Source organism: Leopardus geoffroyi, chromosome A2, assembly GCF_018350155.1.
Source record: "Leopardus geoffroyi isolate Oge1 chromosome A2, O.geoffroyi_Oge1_pat1.0, whole genome shotgun sequence".
NCBI classification, from domain to species: Eukaryota; Metazoa; Chordata; class Mammalia; order Carnivora; family Felidae; genus Leopardus; species Leopardus geoffroyi.
In genome coordinates this window covers 157,185,109-157,204,555 of record NC_059331.1, presented here as the reverse complement: position 1 = coordinate 157,204,555, position 19,447 = coordinate 157,185,109, and the positions used below count along the sequence as shown (strand labels likewise).

Here is a 19,447-nt window from a genome sequence, read left to right as displayed (position 1 = left end):
CCACATCCTCCCAGCTGCCAGTGCCCCTGCTCAGCAGGCCCCCTATGAGATCACCAAGCCTACAGGCCCCATTTCCTGTGGGGGGGGGGTCTCCTCTTCCCACCTCCCCTCCATCTCTGTCCTGCTCTTGCTCAGTCCCCCTCACTTCTCTGCGCCCACAAATGCCTGTCCTCGATGCCCTGTCCCCGGCCACCCCCTCTGGCCCACACAACACCCTCCTCTCTCTGAGGCATGTTCTTGTCCCTTCTGTGCCGACTGTCCCTGGCCCACCTTTGTGAGGAAGAGCCATGCCTGTCTAAAGCATGGGAGGTGCTGCTCTTGCAGGTACTGGTCTAGGACCTAAACCCCCCCCCCCATTTGGGGGCTTCTTAGTCATTATAAAAACAAGTGAACAACAACTAAAATACTGCTGCTGTTTGAGAAATCTAGAAATAATTACAACTGATGGGAAATTGCAGGCGTGTGAGGCATTCCCAGGGTCACCCCCGCCCTGGGCCATGTCCTTTCCCGGCCTGTGTGAGCTGGGTCTAGAGAACCCTTAACCACCCCCCTCCCCGGTTCCTAGACACTCGGTGCAGTGGGATGAATAGCGTCCCCCCAGAATTCATGCCCACCCAGAACCCCAGAATGTGACCCAATTTGTAAACAAGGTCTTTGCAGATGTAAACTTTTCATCTCGGGATGAAATCCTTCTGAATTCAGGGTGTGTCCTAAATCCAACGACCCGTGTTATAATAGGAAAAAATAAGGGGAAAATCCAGGCCCAAGAACATGGGAAGAAGGTGATGTGCAGACAGGCCTAAAGTTGGAAGGATGCTGTCACAGCCAAGGGCCATCAAGAATGCCAGAGGTGGGAAGAAGCAGAGAAGGTTCTCCCCCTGGAGCTTCTAAAAAGGGATGCGGCACTGCCCACGCGTTGGTTTTGGCCTTCTGGCCTCCAGAACAGTGAGAGAATAAATTTCTACTGTTAAAACCATCAAGTTTGTGGTTCTTTGTTACTGCAACGCTGAGGAACAAATACACCCAGGGATCAAGGTCCCTTTACTCTGTTACTGTGGGTCCTGGGCTGGAGGTTGGGGGCAGCTACTCCAACGTCACCCGGGGACAGTCACACCCCTCTGGCCACTACTTGGAAAGAACTTCCTGAATTTCCATCTTCAAAAGAATGTGCCGCAGTTTCCCGGCTTACCAGCCATTTGATCTGCAAACGGTGGCTTCCTTACCAGTGGAGTAGGGAGAATGACACCTGTTTCTAGGGTCACTGTGGGGATGAACTGGGGCACCCTTGTGCCTCGTCCAGCCCCAAGTCTGGAACCAAGCAGGCTACCAAAAAGGGATGCCACCTTCCTCAATCTTTCTCAGCTTTCAGACTTCCTTCTCACCCCCGACTTTCTGCCTAAGCCAGCTTGTCTCCGGTCTCTGTCACCAGTCTGTGCCTTCTTTCCCCTGGGGCATCCCTCCCTTCCCCTGGTGCAATGACCTACCGCAGTGACTGTGATTCGCTTGTGAACCCAGAGTTTACCCCAGGAAGATAACTGTCTCTGCCCAGGCGGATGTGCTTGACGGGCTGCATCTGGGGGGGCCCGCTCTCCATCCCACCGAGCGAAGGGTCACTCAGGTGTCACACCTCAGTCCCTACCGGACCCCACCTCCCTCCCCCCGCCCCCCAGGGCCTGCCTCCACATGCCCCACTTCTGTGAGATCTCTGGACTTCACTTATCAGGGGTTTCAACTCTGTGCCTTCTTCGGGATTCTTCTAGATAGGCAGACTGGAGCTAGGTCTGAAGGAGGCATTAAGAACAGATGTAGATAAAACCTAAATGCATAATAAATGAAACTTGAGTCTTGAATTGAGAAATGACCAAGCATTCCAACACACAGGTTGCCCTGCCCTGTGCCCCATGCCAAGGTGGGGTTAGGGCTCTCTTGTGCCCAGCCCCTTACCCTGCAGACCAACCCCACACACCGGGAGCCTGGAATGGCTGGTGTGGATCAGGGAGCCCATCCTCCCTCAGGATGAAGGGAGGAAGCAGCATCGCTTAGGAAGAAGGGTCAGCGGTTTCATGTGCCAGAGGGGTGGTGCCTTCGCTAGGTCTTTGGAGGGCAGAACTTCACAGACACTTCTGAGACACAGCCAGGCCTGGCACGATGCTTTTTATTGTTTTAGTCTCATTCAGTGTCAGGGCTGAGGAGCTCAATCCACAGGGAAGTGGGGCGAAGGGACAGATAACCCGGCAGGAAGGAGATAAGAGGCGGAGAGAGAATCACGCTTTTAGAAACACAGGCTGGAAGCATGTAAAGGAGAATCCGGCGTGAGGATTATGAACTCAGGATACGCTTTTGGAGCTGGCCTCAGGAATCCTTTCTCTTGACCTGAGGAAGAGAGGGCATTGTCAGGGTCCCAGGGGCCACGAACAGTAGGAGAACCTGATTCTGCGCCCGGCTTGGGGTACAGCCGCTGGCTCTCCCCATCCTCTGGTGCCGCATCCTGTAACGTTCTCCCCAGTCTGGCAGCCACCTTATAATTTCTTTGAGACGCAGGAAATATCAGGCCCGGGTCGGGCTCTGCGGTCCCCTCACATTCCAGGTTCTACCCTCTCCCTCCAGCCTGCCCGCCCCGTCCTGCCCGCCTCCATACCTTGGCCATCAGCACGAGGACGCTGACCAGGATGGCATACAGGGTGGCCTTCCCCAGCAGGATCTCATAGAGGATGGTGGCCGACAGGACCCCCTGCTGGTAGGACGCTGTGGGCGGGAAGGGACAGCACAGAGCTCCCTGTGAGCCAGCGCCCCTGGCTCCCCCTCGCCCCCAGGGCCCAGGGGTGCCCCAGCTCTGGTGCCAGGGAGGCAGAGAGGAAGCGGGGGAGAGGGTCACTCACCCGAAGTGAAGCCACAGTCTGCAAGAGAAAAGGGGGAGGGAAATGGATGAGAGACCCCACCTCCTAAGGCAGAGGAAGAGCTGCTAAGTCGGGTACACCTGAAACTAACCCGGTGTCACCTGTCAACTGTACTCCAGTTAAGAACGACACGAAGGTCACTAACATGACAGGCGGAGTCCGCCTCGCAGGTGGGCACGGACTCCCAGGCTCAGACCAGCCCGCTCTCAGGCTGGACGGTCCCTCCTGTGCTGAGCCAGCACAGCCTCGTCATCCCTGAAACCCGTGGAACGTGGTGGCACGGGGGTGGGGGCACCCAGGTCGGAGCTGAGCCCCACGGGCTGGGACACAGAGGGGCCCCAGAGGCAAGGCCCTGTGGGGCTGAGGATGCAGGGGGGGGGGAGGGGGAGAGGGGGGGAATGAGCCCGAGGGGCCCGCTCACCCTCAGAGTGGGCTTTGGTCTTCCCGCTCTGCCCCACCCCACCCACCCCCCGTTTTCTGCATCCAGTCTTTCTGGTCTCCTGCCTGCCTGGACCCCCTTTCTGTGCCCCAGCTCACCCCCTGCCCATCCCCCCCGGCCCCCCGCTCACCTGCTCTGCCCCAGGTGTCGGCACTGACGTTCTGGGTGACGGGTTTGGCCTCGGGGTAGTCCCACTGGTCATCCTTCCCGAGCCCGTGGAACTGGACCTGGCAGCGGAAGTGGTTCCGAGGGTTGTGCCAGAAGGTGGCGGAGACCCTCAGCCGGCTGCTCAGACAGTAGCTGGAGCCATTCGCGCCGGACTGTTCCTTGTAGGGCTCAGGGTCCGTGCTGACCCCGTCGCGCACCTCCTTCCCGTTCACCCACCAGCTCAGCTCCACGTGGTCGGGGTAGAAGCCTGTGGCCAGGCACACGAGTGTGGCCTTCAGGGTCCGGGAGATCTCTGCTTCTGATGGTTCAAACACTGTGACCTTGGGAGGGCTCACCTTTTTGAGGTCCTCTGCAAGGGAAGAGGGGTTGGGGCCAGGCCTGGTCTGAGAGCTGTCTGGGTTTGGAAGGACAGTGTGTGTGTGTGTGTGTGTGTGTGTGTGTGTGATGGAGAGGGAGACAGAGAGAGACAGAGAGAGACAGAGACAGAGAGAGCTGGAAATGGGGTCATCCTAAAGCAAAATTATGGAGTTGTAGGTCCTGTGTGTTTGGGGGTCACTGTCCCATTCCTCTGTCATTGTTCTCCTGCCTTTCCTGTCCTTTGTAGTTACCCTACAGACATTTTGAGTAATGTCCCTTCATTAATGTTATTTGATTTCTTCTCCATCAGTAAAAGCTCACCTGTCTACATTTCACCATATTATGTAGTAGTTATTTCAGGGGAGCGAGCACAGGATTGGAATCAGAATAATAGGATCCAAATCCTAAAACTTGACGTTGCCCACCACTGTGACTTTGGGATGATGTCTTAATTTCCCTGCATCATTCTTCCTTCTTGTGAAGGGAGGATTAGGACACTGACTCTCCAGAGGGGCTGGGGGGTTTACGTGATGTAAACATTCAGAAGGCTCCCGTCCTGAGCTGGTGAATTGCATCTGAATCTAAGAGGCTCAGGTGTAATGGGGAACTGGGGATAAGGGGGGCATTTGGGGGCTGGGGATTTTCTTCAGATGACAATATACAGATGGCATAGGGTCGTGCACCTGTGTGAGGGTACACTTTTCTTTTATGGTGTGCTCATGAGAATGTGAGATTTTCTGCCTTTTTTTTTTTTTTTTTTTTTTTGCGGTTCATGAGTTCATCCTGGCCATTCGTCTGCCTTCGGGTACCCCCCAAGGTTCCTAAGCTCAGACGGAGAGCAATGTCTCCTTATGTCAAATTCAAGGATTCCTCAACCTTCTTTGCTCTTTTGCTTCCAAATGTTATCCTTTTTTTTCTACCAGTCAGCTCCCTAAATAAGCATCTGAGATCCTCAGAGCAAATTCTTGCTAGCAGTTGCTTTGAGACAAGTTTTGGCCTGAGCGTCTCCTCTGCAGAGTCGTGGGTAAAGGCCCAGGCCACCTTCTCATCAGCCTGGCTCACTTCTCCTGGGCCTGCTCTCCATTCATTGTATCCCACTCCTTTGCTTTCTGCTGATTTTTTCGTTTGTTTCTTGGCAATTCTGTTAAAATGCAAAATCTCATTCTTACGAGAATCTAGTTTAGCCTGGAAGATCGAGAAAATGTTCTTCTAGGGGATGCTTCACATTTCTAGGGCTGTGACCTAACTTCCAGGGCCAGCCTCATGGGTGTGTGACCCGTGTTCAGGACCCCACGTTTACAAAGGCCCCACTCTTGGCTTCCCGGCTGCTGTCACCGTCTTGAAATTCTTAACAAGAGCCTGGCATCTTCCTTTTGAGCTGATCTGGCCTCCCAACCTGTCAGCTTCCTCTCCCTGCAAACGTCTACTTGCTAACTGCCCCTATGTCCCTAGGTTTTTCCTGGCTGACCCAGCCTGAAGTACTAACAGGCTAATTAATAGCTATACTGCCCGGCTCCATCAACCTCCCTGCTCAGCCTGGCGTCTTCAGTCTTGTCTCAAAGACCCTGGCTCTGGAATTGTACCAGCTTTCCTGGGGCACCCCTCTGACCCCCTCATTGGCAAACACTCAGTCCTTCCTGCAAAATTAATGATGTCCTTTGAGCCACGTGTGATGTTTACTGGCAGGACAAACAGGACCTGGACGGCACTCTAGGGCACTGTCTACACAGCTCCTTGTGAGGCCGGGTCACTTTATCCTTCCATGTTTGTGAGTCCCTGCAGGGTGTGGGTGAGCTTGCCTAGGTGGGTGTAAGTTTGGTTCCAGTGGGCCTCTGTTTGTATCCGCTCTGTGGGTTGGACTAGCCTCAGGCAGATTTGTGAAGTTTCTTTCTTGTTCCCAGTCCACCGTCACATATGGCCAGCCCTCCTCTCCAGTATCCACAGGTCAAATCCTGTCCCTCCTTTGGCACTGGGCTCACCCTCTGCCCTCACCCCCCAGGGACCACCTAGGGGAAGGGTGGAGAAGAGAAGGGCTGAATGATAACGATCCACCATTGCCGAGTACTTGACATACAGGGTCCTATGTCACCTGCACAGCAATAGTAAGTGGTAGGTATTGGTGATGACATTGTAGAGGGGACCCAGCTTCACACAGATTCCTCTGCCCAAGGTCACCCGCTCACTAGTGAGCCAGGGATTGGGACCCAGTTTTCTCTGGCTCTAAAGCCTCGTCTTTTCTCACCCCTGCTGATTGCAGGAATCTGGCCTTTCCCCGGGACAAAGTTTAGCCAAGCCCCACTGGCTCCAGCTTAATGACAGTCTAACTCCAAATAGTGCCTGCTGTCATCAAAATAGTCCAGGTTCCTGTACCAGTCTTGGGAGTTTCTTCCCCTCTGTGGCCACAACATTCTCAGCACCAGGGGATGTTCCATCCAGGTGCTTTCCAGATCTAGGAGCTTGGGATCCCCCTGGGAAGTTTTCTCAACCCACAAACACCAAGTCTGCATTTAAATGTATGTTTGGGACAAATGAACTCCTGCCCACCTGGGCTGTTGAACTTGGTGTGAGGTCTGAGATTTCAGGCTGGGGTGGGGGTGGGGGGAGAGGGAGACATGGCCGGGGAGTGAATGCACCCCCCAGGGCTGAGGTTCCAGTCCAGCCCAAGGCAGGACTGGTGCTGTAGGCACACCTCAGGGGCCTCCCGCTTCGGAGAGAAAGGCAGGGGGTTAAATCTAATTCTAAATGCCGAACAGTAAATCAGGGAACCCTGCTTGTTTGATGCCTTCCTTCACTATTTTTCTGGCCTTTCTCTTCCTCTCCCGCTTTTCATCCCTTTCCTCCTCTGTCCAGCGGCCTCCCTCCATCGACCCCTCCCAGGAGCCGGCTAGGCCGGGTGCCCGCCATCCCTTGCTGGCCCTGCTTCTCCCCCCTACCCCCCTCCGGCTCCCAGCTCTGCGTAGCAGCTACACCTGCGCCTCCCCCAGCCCGGGGGTTTCCCTTCTCTGTCTGGTCCTCTAATCCCGTGGCCCTGAGTCCTAATCAACCCTCTCGTTCCCCACTCACCCTGGCCCTAAGTACCTCCGGGGCAGGAAAAGAGACCTAAAGCCCCCTTTGCCCTCCGCCTGGTTCGTGGCGCGGGAGGACCCGGTCCTCGCCCCCCTTGCAGGGCTGACCCCGCAGATGGACAGCGCGCCCCCGTCCACCCGCCCCTTCCACGGGGACAGAGGGGCTGGGACGGGGACGCCGGGGGTGGGGGGGGGAACAGACTTCCCAACCTTACCTAAGACGGTGAGTCTGGTGCCGGGGCCGAAATAGCGCTCGTAGGAGCACAGAGGTCCAGCCCCGCACGCAAACCCAGCAGCGCCCACCCCGCCTCGCAGCCCGGGCCGGCGCGGGGAGCCCGGCGGGCGCCCAGCGGGTGCCCAGGGGGTGCGCAGGCGGGACCAGCCCCGGGACCCGCCGCCTTCACTCCCGACCCCGCGACCACTCACCCACGACGCTCAGCCGGCTGCCGGCCGAAGGTCGGGGTGGAGGCTGCACAGCCCCGGCCGCCCCCCGCCGCGCTCACCTAGCACCGACAGCCGGGTTCCGGGGCCGAAGTGCAGAGGATTTTGACTCACAGCCCCCAGGCGCGGCACAAAAACAGACCCGCCCCCCTCCCCGGCCCCGTCGCGTTCCCCGGCGCCCCCCCGGGCACCCCCGCTTACCTAGCACGGTCAGCCGGGTACCTGTGCCGAAATACTGAGTTTCTGTGCTCACGGCCCAGAGCCCCAGGACAAAAACCCGGCGCTGCCCTCTCCCGCCAGCCCAGCTCCCTTGCGCGCCCCGCACCCCCGGACCCAGGAGTCCCGGCCCTGGCGCTGAGCCCCGCCTCTGAGCGGGACCCCCAAACGGAGCCGGGCAGCTGCCCACCTCTTCATCCCACCCCGCGGAGCGCTCGGTCCTTACCCAGCACGATCAGCTTGGAACCAGCCCCAAAATACAGCTGCCCGGTGTTTGCACGGCCTTGGGATCCCAGACTCAAACCTGCCTTCCCGGACTAGGGCCCAGGAGGGGCCAGCACCCACTCCTTGAGAGCCAGGGTCGGTGGGGAAGGTGTCCAGGCTGGGCAACGCACCCTCCCTCCCACCTGGAGCTTTCTTACCTAGGACAGTGAGCCGGGTCCCTGGCCCAAAGTGCTGCTCATTATTGTAGCACAGTGGGCAGGGGCTGCCAAAAATTTCTGCTTCTTCCTACTTCCCTTGGCACGAGCTGAGGGCGCGCTCTTCTCCTTCCTGGGCTTGTCTCTCCCCACTTACGGATCTAGCCTGACATAGTAACCTGGATACTGCAGGAGGTCATGGCCAATTTGCAGAGGAGAATCAGCTTGGCTTGGGGACAAAACAGTGGAGGTGGAAAATGAATGGGGATTGGTGAAGGGTGGTTTGGGCTGGAGTTGGGAAGTGTTCCAGGCTAGACCCCCGTCTCTTAGTACTTATAGGGCCTGCAACCTCTCTGGCCTTAGTTCCTTCATCTGAAAAATGGGAAAACATCTCTCCCACGGTGTTGTTGTGAGTTCTTCACAAGTAACGCGTGTGCAAATACTCTGTCAAGGGCGAGGTTTGTGAAAAGTGCTGTGTGATGATCCCACTTTGACACTTCCTGGGAAGCTGTCTGGAACAGGGAGATACAGAGGCGTTCCCTGAGTCCAGGTCCACGCAAGCGCCCGTCAGGGACCAGCTCCAGAGACCTCTCCCAGCCACGCCCCATCCAGGAGTGTTCCCTGGGCTGGGTGGGGATATTTGCTGAGGCAGAGCTTTTTGTAAAAGCACCTCCTCTACCTGAATCATTGTGTGCTACTCCCACCCCCACAATGTTACAGCGCGATACAAAAATGTTTCCTTCCCTCTGGCCCCCTCCCCCAACCACCAGGCAGAGACAGGAAGCACAGGTGGCAGAGGGCTGGTGGGGCAGAGAGGCCCCTTCACGGAGGCACACACCACTCTGAGGAGACCTGTGTCGCCGGGTTTCCCCTCTGGGACTCACTGTGCCCACCTGCACAGACTGGCATTTATAGTGAGGCGGGTGGGAGGAGCCAGGAGTGGAATCCACAGAACAGGTGATGGCAGCTTGTGGCATGGGGACAGACAGCTGGGAAACCTCTGTAACCCCCCGGTGCTCCCTGCACAAAGCCCAAGCTCCTCGTCCTTCGTGTATTCCGCACGCAACACGAGCACCTACTATGTGCCAGGCCTTGTGCTGTTTGCAAGGACCTGAGCCTGCCCTCAGATGAGCCTGCACCGACCTCCCTAACGTCTTTTCCCTGCATTCCCTGAACCTCACCTCTGGCTAAGCACCCACGAGCACCTGGCCCTGTTGTTTCGGCTCTGGTTCATGCCTCTGACTGCCCACCACCACCCACCCATGCGGACGATCAGACCGACTCTTCTCTGAAGGGTTTGCCACCTTCTCAGACTCCTCCCTGATGATCCCAGTGGGAAACCAAGAGCTAGCCTCTGGCTGCATTTTAGCAGACAGCTCACGTTGCCATTTCAAAGCATCACTTTGTATTTCAACGCTTTCTATACATGAGTTCCCCCCTCATGGTCAGGGAAGTGACTTGGATATCTTTATTTTCTTGGGGGTTAATAGCAGAACATTCCAGTGATATAGGCTTAATGAGTGAGTTAGTGCACTTGCACTATTAGTGCACTATTCGTTAGTGCATTCATACATATCAGCATATATATATACAATATATATTATATACGTGTTGTAGATACTAAAGGTCCCTAAAACCAAGTATCAGCCCTATCGCTGTTTCTAGAAATCCTTTAAGAGGTCTTTGTTGTCTCATATATATGTATATATAATTGTATGTACATGCGTGTGTGTGTGTGTGTGTTGTATATGTGCACACACACATCTGAGTACCTCATGTGTTGCAACACAGAGAGAAGGCTGTATGTCACAGTCCTGTGAGTGTGGCGACTTCAGACAGGCCTTATGGTGATGTCTTCTCCTGAACTGGGTCACTTGGGGCCCACTCCTTTATGCACTCACTTACTCAAAGATCGTTTGTTGTGTACTCACACTGAACCAAAGTGCTATGCCATATCCCAGGGACACTGTAATAAAACATGTCCTTGTTCTCAAGGAGCCGAGTGTCAGACGGGGACGCTTGAAGGGGTGAAGGGGCAGTGTCCTTCACGTGTGGCATGAAGGGGGTGTGTACAGGGCACTATGGTAGCCAAGTATAGGATGCATGTGGGCCGCCCTCAGGGAGTAAGGGGCAAGGAAGCTCCTGAGAAGGCTTCTTGGGGGGCAGATGTTGGAGCTAGAGCTTGAAGAGTAAGTAGGAGTCAGAGTACTAGGTCACTCCAGGTAAAGGAGGGCAAAGCAGTCCGAGAGCACGTGGCTCGGGGATGCAGGGGGAGACGAGTGAGGTATGCGTGGAGCAAGGAGGCAGAGGACCACTGCCGGGTCCCCTGTGCCACCCTCAGGACAGTGGGCCGCGTCACCATGGTGACAGTGAGACCACCAACAGCTCTTAAAGGATTTCTAGAAATAGCAATAGGGCCGATTCTTGGTTTTAGGGGCCTTTATTTTCTACCCTCCCGGGAGGGATCAGGGGATATTTTCACACCCCTCTGCTACTGAGAATACGTCTCCAAGTCAGCGTGTCCTCTTCGCCGCCGGGAAGCCTGCTTGTCAAGTGAAGACGGTCGTGTCCTCAGTGAGAGGGCGGAAAGGGAGCTGGCCGATATGTGTGAAAGCCGGGGCCACCTGACCAGTCACGGGTGGACACGCCTGTGGGCGTGGGCTCTTTCTCAGAACACCTTTGTCCAGGGGGGACACGATGTTCCTGTAGGAAACGTCACCATTTTTCTGGGCTGTTCCCGAGTAAGCCTCTTTTCATCTCATCACTACCATTCACATTTACTAAAGTTCTCCTGGCAAGGGAGGAGGATTGCCGACCACAGGTTGGGTCCCTCACTTTCCTCGAATACCTGGGGTCTCTCTCCTGACGCGAGTCACGTGGGAAGTCAGAGATGGGCGGAAGAGATATCCCGACACTCACAAGGCAGAGTCAAGCCAGAACAGGCCATTTTTATTGATTCAGTCAATTTCATCACACGAGGCCCCCCTGGCTTAGGGCAAGTTGAGTCGTGAGCGACCGCATGGGCAAGCACATAAGGGGTAGCTACTGGGGTAAGCAGAGGGATGAAAACAGCTCTTCAGAAGCACTGGCTCTAAGTGGGAAAAGGAGGATCCGTATTGGGGCAATGGCCGACTGGAAGCTCAGGACTCCTCCTCTGAGCTGGCCTCAGGAATCCTTTCTCTTGACCTGAGGAAGAGAGGGCATTGTCAGGGTCCCAGGGGCCACGAACAGTAGGAGAACCTGACTCTGCGCCCGGCTTGGGGTACAGCCGCTGGCTCTCCCCATCCTCTGGTGCCGCATCCTGTAACGTTCTCCCCAGTCTGGCAGCCACCTTATAATTTCTTTGAGACCGCAGGAAATATCAGGCCCGGGTCGGGCTCTGCGGTCCCCTCACATTCCAGGTTCTACCCTCTCCCTCCAGCCTGCACGCCCCGTCCTGCCCGCCTCCCTACCTTGGCCATCAGCACGAGGACGCTGACCAGGAGGGCATACAGGGTGGCCTTCCCCAGCAGGATCTCATAGAGGATGGTGGCCGACAGGACCCCCTGCTGGTAGGACGCTGTGGGCGGGAAGGGACAGCACAGAGCTCCCTGTGAGCCAGCGCCCCTGGCTCCCCCTCGCCCCCAGGGTCCAGGGGTGCCCCAGCTCTGGTGCCAGGGAGGCAGAGAGGAAGCGGGGGAGAGGGTCACTCACCCGAAGTGAAGCCACAGTCTGCAAGAGAAAAGGGGGAGGGAAATGGATGAGAGACCCCACCTCCTAAGGCAGAGGAAGAGCTGCTAAGTCGGGCACACCTGAAACTAACCCGGTGTCACCTGTCAACTGTACTCCAGTTAAGAACGACACGAAGGTCACTAACATGACAGGCGGAGTCCGCCTCGCAGGTGGGCACGGACTCCCAGGCTCAGACCAGCCCGCTCTCAGGCTGGACGGTCCCTCCTGTGCTGAGCCAGCACAGCCTCGTCATCCCTGAAACCCGTGGAACGTGGTGGCACGGGGGTGGGGGCACCCAGGTCGGAGCTGAGCCCCACGGGCTGGGACACTAAGGGGCCCCAGAGGCAAGGCCCTGCGGGGCTGAGGATGCGGGGGGGAGGGGGAGGGGGGGGAAATGAGCCCGAGGGGCCCGCTCACCCTCAGAGTGGGCTTTGGTCTTCCCGCTCTGCCCCACCCCACCCACCCCCCGTTTTCTACATCCAGTCTTTCTGGTCTCCTGCCTGCCTGGACCCCCTTTCTGTGCCCCAGCTCACCCCCTGCCCATCCCCCCTGGCCCCCCGCTCACCTGCTCTGCCCCAGGTGTCGGCACTGACGTTCTGGGTGACGGGTTTGGCCTCGGGGTAGTCCCACTGGTCATCCTTCCCGAGCCCGTGGAACTGGACCTGGCAGCGGAAGTGGTTCCGAGGGTTGTGCCAGAAGGTGGCGGAGACCCTCAGCCGGCTGCTCAGACAGTAGCTGGAGCCATTCGCGCCGGACTGTTCCTTGTAGGGCTCAGGGTCCGTGCTGACCCCGTCGCGCACCTCCTTCCCGTTCACCCACCAGCTCAGCTCCACGTGGTCGGGGTAGAAGCCTGTGGCCAGGCACACGAGTGTGGCCTTCAGGGTCCGGGAGATCTCTGCTTCTGATGGTTCAAACACTGTGACCTTGGGAGGGCTCACCTTTTTGAGGTCCTCTGCAAGGGAAGAGGGGTTGGGGCCAGGCCTGGTCTGAGAGCTGTCTGGGTTTGGAAGGACTGTGTGTGTGTGTGTGTGTGTGTGTGTGTGTGTGTGATGGAGAGGGAGACAGAGAGAGACAGAGAGAGACAGAGACAGAGAGAGCTGGAAATGGGGTCATCCTAAAGCAAAATTATGGAGTTGTAGGTCCTGTGTGTTTGGGGGTCACTGTCCTCTGTTGTTATTCTCCCACAACTTCACGATTTTTTTTCTGGGTTCCTCCATGGACGCACACACTTAGACTCTCTGGGCTAAGGTAGCAATGGGTCCTGATTCTCTTGGCTGTCTTTGCAGAGTCTCTTAAACAAGGCCTTGTTCCATATCTATCAAAAGAGTATATGTGTCTCTTTTTCTTCCCCATTCAAAGTCCTCTTCGCCGTGTGACTGTCTCTTGTTTTAGATGGAGAAGCAGCTTTAGCAGAGCTGAATGAGACCAGATTGTGAGGCAGAGGGTTCTCTCGCTAGCAACATCATCCTGGAAACCGAACTGACTTTTCCTAATTGTCATTGTTCTCTTGTACAAGGTGTTGAGGGTCCGTTTAGGGAGGGGGAGCAGGTACTAGAATTAGCCTTTGTTGTCTAGAAGACTCACTGTCCTGTTGCGTCTGACTATACTTTTTCCTAAATGCTTCTTTTCCCAACTCACTTTTTTTCCTTTTCTGCCTTCCCTTTTCTCTTGCTTTCTTTCTTTAGCATAGAACCTGCTTTGAGGAGCCATGAAGTCTCTGGCTATTATCAGACGCTCCACATTCGCTGCACTTATACTGGGGCACATGGGATATGTGCTAGCTTGCCCAGGTTGGCTATAATCCCATGAAAGATATTGCTCATGGATTGAACCCTTTTTTCCTTCCAATGCCCAGCAAGCCTCCCTGCCAGCTTTGGAAATCCTAGTTCACAGCCAAGCTTTACGTTTTTAAAAGCAGCAAAACCTTGCTGGGTATGAACAAATTCCAAAGTCCAAGGGCCATTTCATCTGAGCATTCATGTTGTAAAGTCCTGGGCCCTTTTACATGCCTGACAGATAGGGGAGAATTTCTGGAGTTGTTGGAAGCCATGACCTCATGTAAAGACACACAGGGATAAAAGAAAACACATCCATCTATTAAGCTTCCTTTTTTTTTTTTTTTTTTTTTTTAAACCAGAATGGACTCTGCCATCTATGGCTCTATATTGACCAGAGGAATGATTTTTTTGGAGCAGAAATGTGGGGAACCCGGATGTTTCCACTTTATCCAAATTTGAAAAATGTTTCTAATGGGAAAATTGAGACAGAGGTTGGAAAAAGGCCAAACTCTGACACGTGATGATGAGCGCCAGGAACAGAAAGGATTATCACGATGAGGTGAGCCTTTTATAAAGGTGTCCGTAGAAGTTAGTCCCTAACAACTTAACACCCCCAGGGGCTGGTGCTATCACCCCCATTTTATAGATCTCAGAGATTCTGAGACTTCTACTTTCCGATTGTTCAACCTCCCCCCGCCCCCCCCCCCCCAACTATCCCTTGAGCCCAGGCATTTCGAACCTCAGTAATTTGTACTTTCTAATTATTACACTCACCGGCATGTGACTTTGTCTCTGCAGGACAGAGTCTGCTCGAGCCAACCAATCTGGTAGGACCAAGTCTCCCGTTCTTCCCACCTTGTCTCTGTTCCCAACCCAGACTCATCCCATCCCTGCCCTCCCCTCTGCCTGCCCCCCTCCTCCAGAGCATGCCAATGGTGTGTTAGCGTTTTATGATGGGCCCTTTACCCTACCATCCCAGCACAGGTCCTGAGGTTTGGAAAATGGGGCCTCAGCCTCTTTTCTCTTCTTCGTACCTTATCTGTTACTAATGTGGCCTAAGTTTCCAGTTGTATCAGAAAGTTTATTCACACCTATCTCCTCGGATCCTGCCAAGCACTATGTCCCTCAGACACCCCTTGCAGCTTTCATGACACTGCGATGTGCCTTCTGTCCCCGGGGCTCAGAAATGTCCCTTAAACCCCAGCCTCGCCAGTCTACACACCACCCCCTGTGCCTCCAAAGCCCTAGATCCCTTCAGGAAGACACACATGGGTCTTTGGAGACTGGTGGAGATGGAGAAGGAGGACAGGGAAGGCAAGGGTGGAGTTCTGAGCAGGTGGACGGTGTTAGAAGGATTTTGACATAGAAAACAGACCCATTCGCCCAAATGGAGTCAACCATGAAGGACTGGAGTTAGCTCAGGAGGGAAGATGGAGAAGATCTGACTCAGATAAAGAAGGGAAAGTAAAACAACACACCCCTGAAAAAGAAGAGAGTGAAAGAAGGCGGCCCGGAGAATGAGAAAACAGCAAGAAAACACAAAGCCCCCAAGACCAAGTCTACCCCCGAGGGTCTGAGACAAGCACAGCAGAGCAGCCAGAGAAACTCCCGGAGGGAGGGGGCGGCTCGGACTTCTGTCCGTCACCCCCGTCTCCTTCCTGGACTGATGGGTCACGCATGGGCACCCCCCCCCCCCCGCCCGGAGCGCGGCCCCCAACCTGTCACGGTGAGCCTGGTGCCCATCCCAAAGTGGAGGGGTAAGTTATAGGAGCACAGCTGCAGGGAGCTGTGGTAAAACCTGGGGCGGGGGTCTCCTGCCAGAGGGCAGGTCCTAGCTCCCAGGGAACGGGCTCTGCCACCTTCTCCGCCTGGGTGCGTGGCTCTGGACCAGAGGAGACCTGGAGAAAGGTCCAGGCATATGATGGGGAAAGAGGAGAAGGCTCAGGGTGGGAAGAGGCACACACATGAGAAGGAAGGATGAACCGAGGAAAGAGCGAGGAGGTCACATCAAGGACTGAAGACCCAGGGAGGACAAATAGAGGGTCCAGGTGAGCCACACCAAGAGCAATGGCAGCCACAGCTCCCCGGAGAAGGTCCCCAGGATAAGAGAGTTTACCTGACCCCTGACAACCAGCCGTGGGGAGAGACGGGGCCCCGGGTCCCAGGGACCACAGCTCTCCCACCCTGGTCCTGCTCCTTACCTGAGACAGAGTTGAGTCCTATCTCCAAAGTACTGTGCCTGGTTGCTCCACAGCACAGCAAGAGTGTGACAAACCCAGAATTGCTGCTCTGGGGCCTTTCCTTCCAGAAGCTAGCATCCACCCAAACTTCCGGGGGCTCTAGCACCTACTCTGTTCCCCACACTCTCTGCGCCTTTTCCCGCTGTGCCCCCATCCCCACCCTGTCTCCGGAGTCCTTCTGGGACTGTACTTTTCCAACACACTACCCCCCCAGGGAGGCCGCTTGCTTCCCCAAGACAGAGAGCTTGGCTCCACTTGTGAAAAATTGTCATTGTTACACAACACTGCAGGCTGGTAGGAAAACTGCCCACCTGCGTCCAATTCCTGCCCTTCCCAAGTGTACCTGCCTGCTCTCTTCTCCCTTTCCGTAGCAGAATTTTGGCACTGGGAGGGGGAGAGGGGGCACGCGTATGGCCTGAAATGTCAGGGGACCAATGTGGCCATGTGACCCCCACCCCTTTCTCCCATGTCCCTCTCTTTTCTGGACGAGGGGAGAAAACAGCAGGACGAAGCTAGCTCTAAGGCTAGAGGCTTCCCATCTACCGTGGCCATGATGGGGTGCGCTCCAAGGAGACGGGAGATGGACACGGTGACCCCAAGACGAGACTACTTGCCTCCCAGCACGGGAACCCAGACTTGGCATGGCCAGTCTGTGAAATTACCAGGGATGGAGGCCGTCCCCTCCCTATCACCTCAAGGCAAGAATTCAGATCTTTCTGATAAAAATGTGCTTTAAGCTAAGCCCCCAGAACGGAGGCTCCATCTGGAGCCCTGCCCCTCCTTGTAGGTTCCCAGCCCTCCAGCCTCAACGAGCTTACCTACAACAGTGAGCCGGCTCCCTTCCCCAAAATAGAGGGTCTCGCCATAGCACAGCCTCTCAGATCTGCTTCAGAACCTCCCCTTGTTTGCTGAGCTCAGCTGGGATTCAGGGACAGATCGGGGTGTTCGTGGATCTCTTCGCTCACAGAGACACCAGCCCTGCTTTGCATATCCCCGTGCATATCCCCGTGCATGGACAGTCAGAAAAAAGGAGACAGCGTGGCCTCCTGTGAAATCCAGAGCAAGGGAAGATATGAAACCCCTGCAGAGAGTTCCAGTCAGTGAGGAAGGTGGGCCAGTATCAGAGCTCATTGATTGCCTTCTGGGTTCTCTCTAGGTTTTCTCTGGCAGGTAACTATTCAGAGGGGGCAGTGCTATCTCCTCTCCCTCCTCTGCCGGAACCACCGAGGCTCAGCTCTGAGTTTACAGAGGACCACCGGTGGCTACGTGGATTTACCCTGACCGGGACCCTCCCAGGTACTGGTTCCCAGATGCGGGCATGACATCTCCTTGCCCAGGACCCAGGGGCTGGGTGATCCCTTCCCTCCCACACTTTCCGGGATAGAATCCTCCCGGTCATGCCCTGCCCGGAGTCCCCACCGCCTTACCGACGACTGTCAGCTTGGTCCCTGGGCCGAAGGTATAATCATAGCACATCAGAATATGGCCACTCTAAAATGGACCTGCCATTTTGGACCTGCTTCCCCTATGAGGGGCTTGGAAAGACCCAGAGTCTAGCTTACCTATAACTGTGAGCCTGGTGCCTGCTCCAAAGAAAAGTTCAGTGTTCACACAGTGACTCCAGGCCAGGAGGAAAACAAATTTGAGGTGTGGAAAGAAACGGGGGCTGTAGTTGGTGTCTGAGGATGCTGGGGTCAGAAATCCCCGCCTGTGTTTTACCGATATTGCATAGAACATTTTCAACTCTGACTCCTGGGGCCACAGAGCATGGCCAGAGTGTATCCAGAGGGTCCCACACTACTTTCTTGATTTTTTTCTGAGGGTCCATTAAAAGGACGTGGATCTGGAGAGAAAGGCAGGGTCCTAGAGCCAGTGACCATATCCACGGAGAGCGGGGATATCTCTGGCTTCTTCCTCTGTGGAATGGGTCACCTCCCATGCACCTTCCCACTGACCTTGCCCCGGGTTCTGTGGGGCTTGGAGTGAAGGAGTCTCCCGAGTCCTTCACCCGAGGGGCCACTGAGACATTCTTCTCGCATCTGGGCTCTCTGCCCGGAAGATTCAGTCCCGATCCAAACCTGTCCTTATCCATGGTCTTGGCTTGACAGGTGAACAGGGGTGAGGCAGAGGCGTTCTGACCTGAACCACCCTCAGGCCGGTGACCCAGGACAAAAGTGGAGAGACTGTGGGTTGGGAAAGGCAGAAAGGTTTTTGTAAAGCTTTCCCGTAGAGTTGAATCACCGTGGCCCCCCCCATCCCCACAATGTTACAGCTTTGTACAAAAAACGACCCCTCCCATGGTTCTGCCCATCAGAGCTTGGGAGAAACCACCAAAGCAGCTGCTCCTTCAAGGGCATTGGAGGGCAGGTCAGTGACATCACTCCCCCTCGTGCGAGGCGGTGGCAGGGGTGCAGACCGGGCCGGGGAGGGGCTCCTGGAGGGGCTCCTCCCCACCCCCATGCCCTTCCTTCAGGATGTTCTTGGCTTCTCAGAGCTGTGTGTCTTTGCAAGGCTGGCTGCTGCAGGGCTGGTTTTCCCTGGTTTCTGCCCCTCTGCAAGATGTCGTCACTGTGGGGACCCACCCTCCCCACCCCCCAACCCAGCAAGAAGCAGCAGCCCCCTTTCAGCCTCAGGCCTGCCTGTGGCTCTGTCACTCAGAGGCCACACCTTTCATCCGGGAATGGGATCCCGCAATACTCAGACCTTTTGGCCCAACTCCAAACCTCTAGGGTGGTCTGGAGGGGAAGTGACCTTGAGCTACACTGCAGGGACGGGGTGGAGGACTGGGGCGTGTAGGGGTCCCTAGGTAGAGACAAAATAACAGCTGAGCTCCAGCATATTTTCAAGTGGGTTTGGACATGGGAGGGCTCCTGTGTGCATCAGCCCCCCTTCTTGTGGACTTCAGATGTCAGGTTAGGAAAAGGGAGTTGGGACATGGAAATGAATAGTCAGATGCATAAAGTCGCAGGAACGCTCAAATGCAGTCATGGACATAGCCTTCTCCTTTTTATCCCCGAGGGGCAGACACATTAAAGTTGCTGGTAGATGTTTTACTTTCCTGCACAAGAAGACCTTGAAATTCAACCTCCAGTTGAGTGGCCTGGATCTTATTTCACTCGATGGTGTTTCCTTTTATTGCCTTTCAAACTGTGAAGTTTCAAACTATTAAAATCTAGAAGAAAAAAAAAAAAAAGACGAACTTCACTCCTTAACGATGACACACTTCCGTGGAAAAATAAACGCAGAATCCAAAGAGAAATGACAATATGGGGAGAACAGTTGCAATCTTCCTCATGAGGGCTGATCTCCCCAGTATATAATGAACTCCTAGAAATCAGTAAGAAAATAATCCAGCAGCACAATAAAAATGGCAAAGAACAGATGGTTCAGAGAAAAAGTAACGCAAATGGTGCTTCACCATAGGAAAAAAATCTTGCAAAGAAAAAGCTGCATTGAAATATCTTTGTTCACCAATGTGACTGACAAAGTTGAATTAGGGAAGACATTCTATTAGCTTGTGCGTCGTGGGATATGCATTTCTACACGTAAAAGGATACCCATCTAAGTGGGGACCAATTTGGAAATATCTATGAAAGCTACAAATGCATTTACTTTTTCACCTGGACATCTCACATCTGGGCATTTATCCTGTAGTTATTCTTGCAGACAAATAAAAAATGTTTGTAAAATATTTGCGTTATCTGGGGGTAGCAAAG

General features: G+C 55.1%; 2 gene segments (V, D, J or C); both read right to left on the bottom strand.

The window, feature by feature from the left end:
• Positions 1-2,138: 2,138 nt before the first annotated feature.
• Positions 2,139-9,266, bottom strand: LOC123607294. The segment is given in 6 exon segments: positions 2,139-2,373; positions 2,639-2,745; positions 2,880-2,897; positions 3,467-3,853; positions 7,142-7,360; positions 9,263-9,266. Coding segments are annotated over 6 exon segments (756 nt in total).
• A 1,658-nt stretch (positions 9,267-10,924) lies between these two features.
• On the bottom strand, positions 10,925-17,469 carry LOC123606993. The segment is given in 5 exon segments: positions 10,925-11,188; positions 11,455-11,561; positions 11,696-11,713; positions 12,279-12,665; positions 17,294-17,469. Coding segments are annotated over 5 exon segments (708 nt in total).
• Between the last annotated feature and the right edge of the window lie 1,978 nt (positions 17,470-19,447).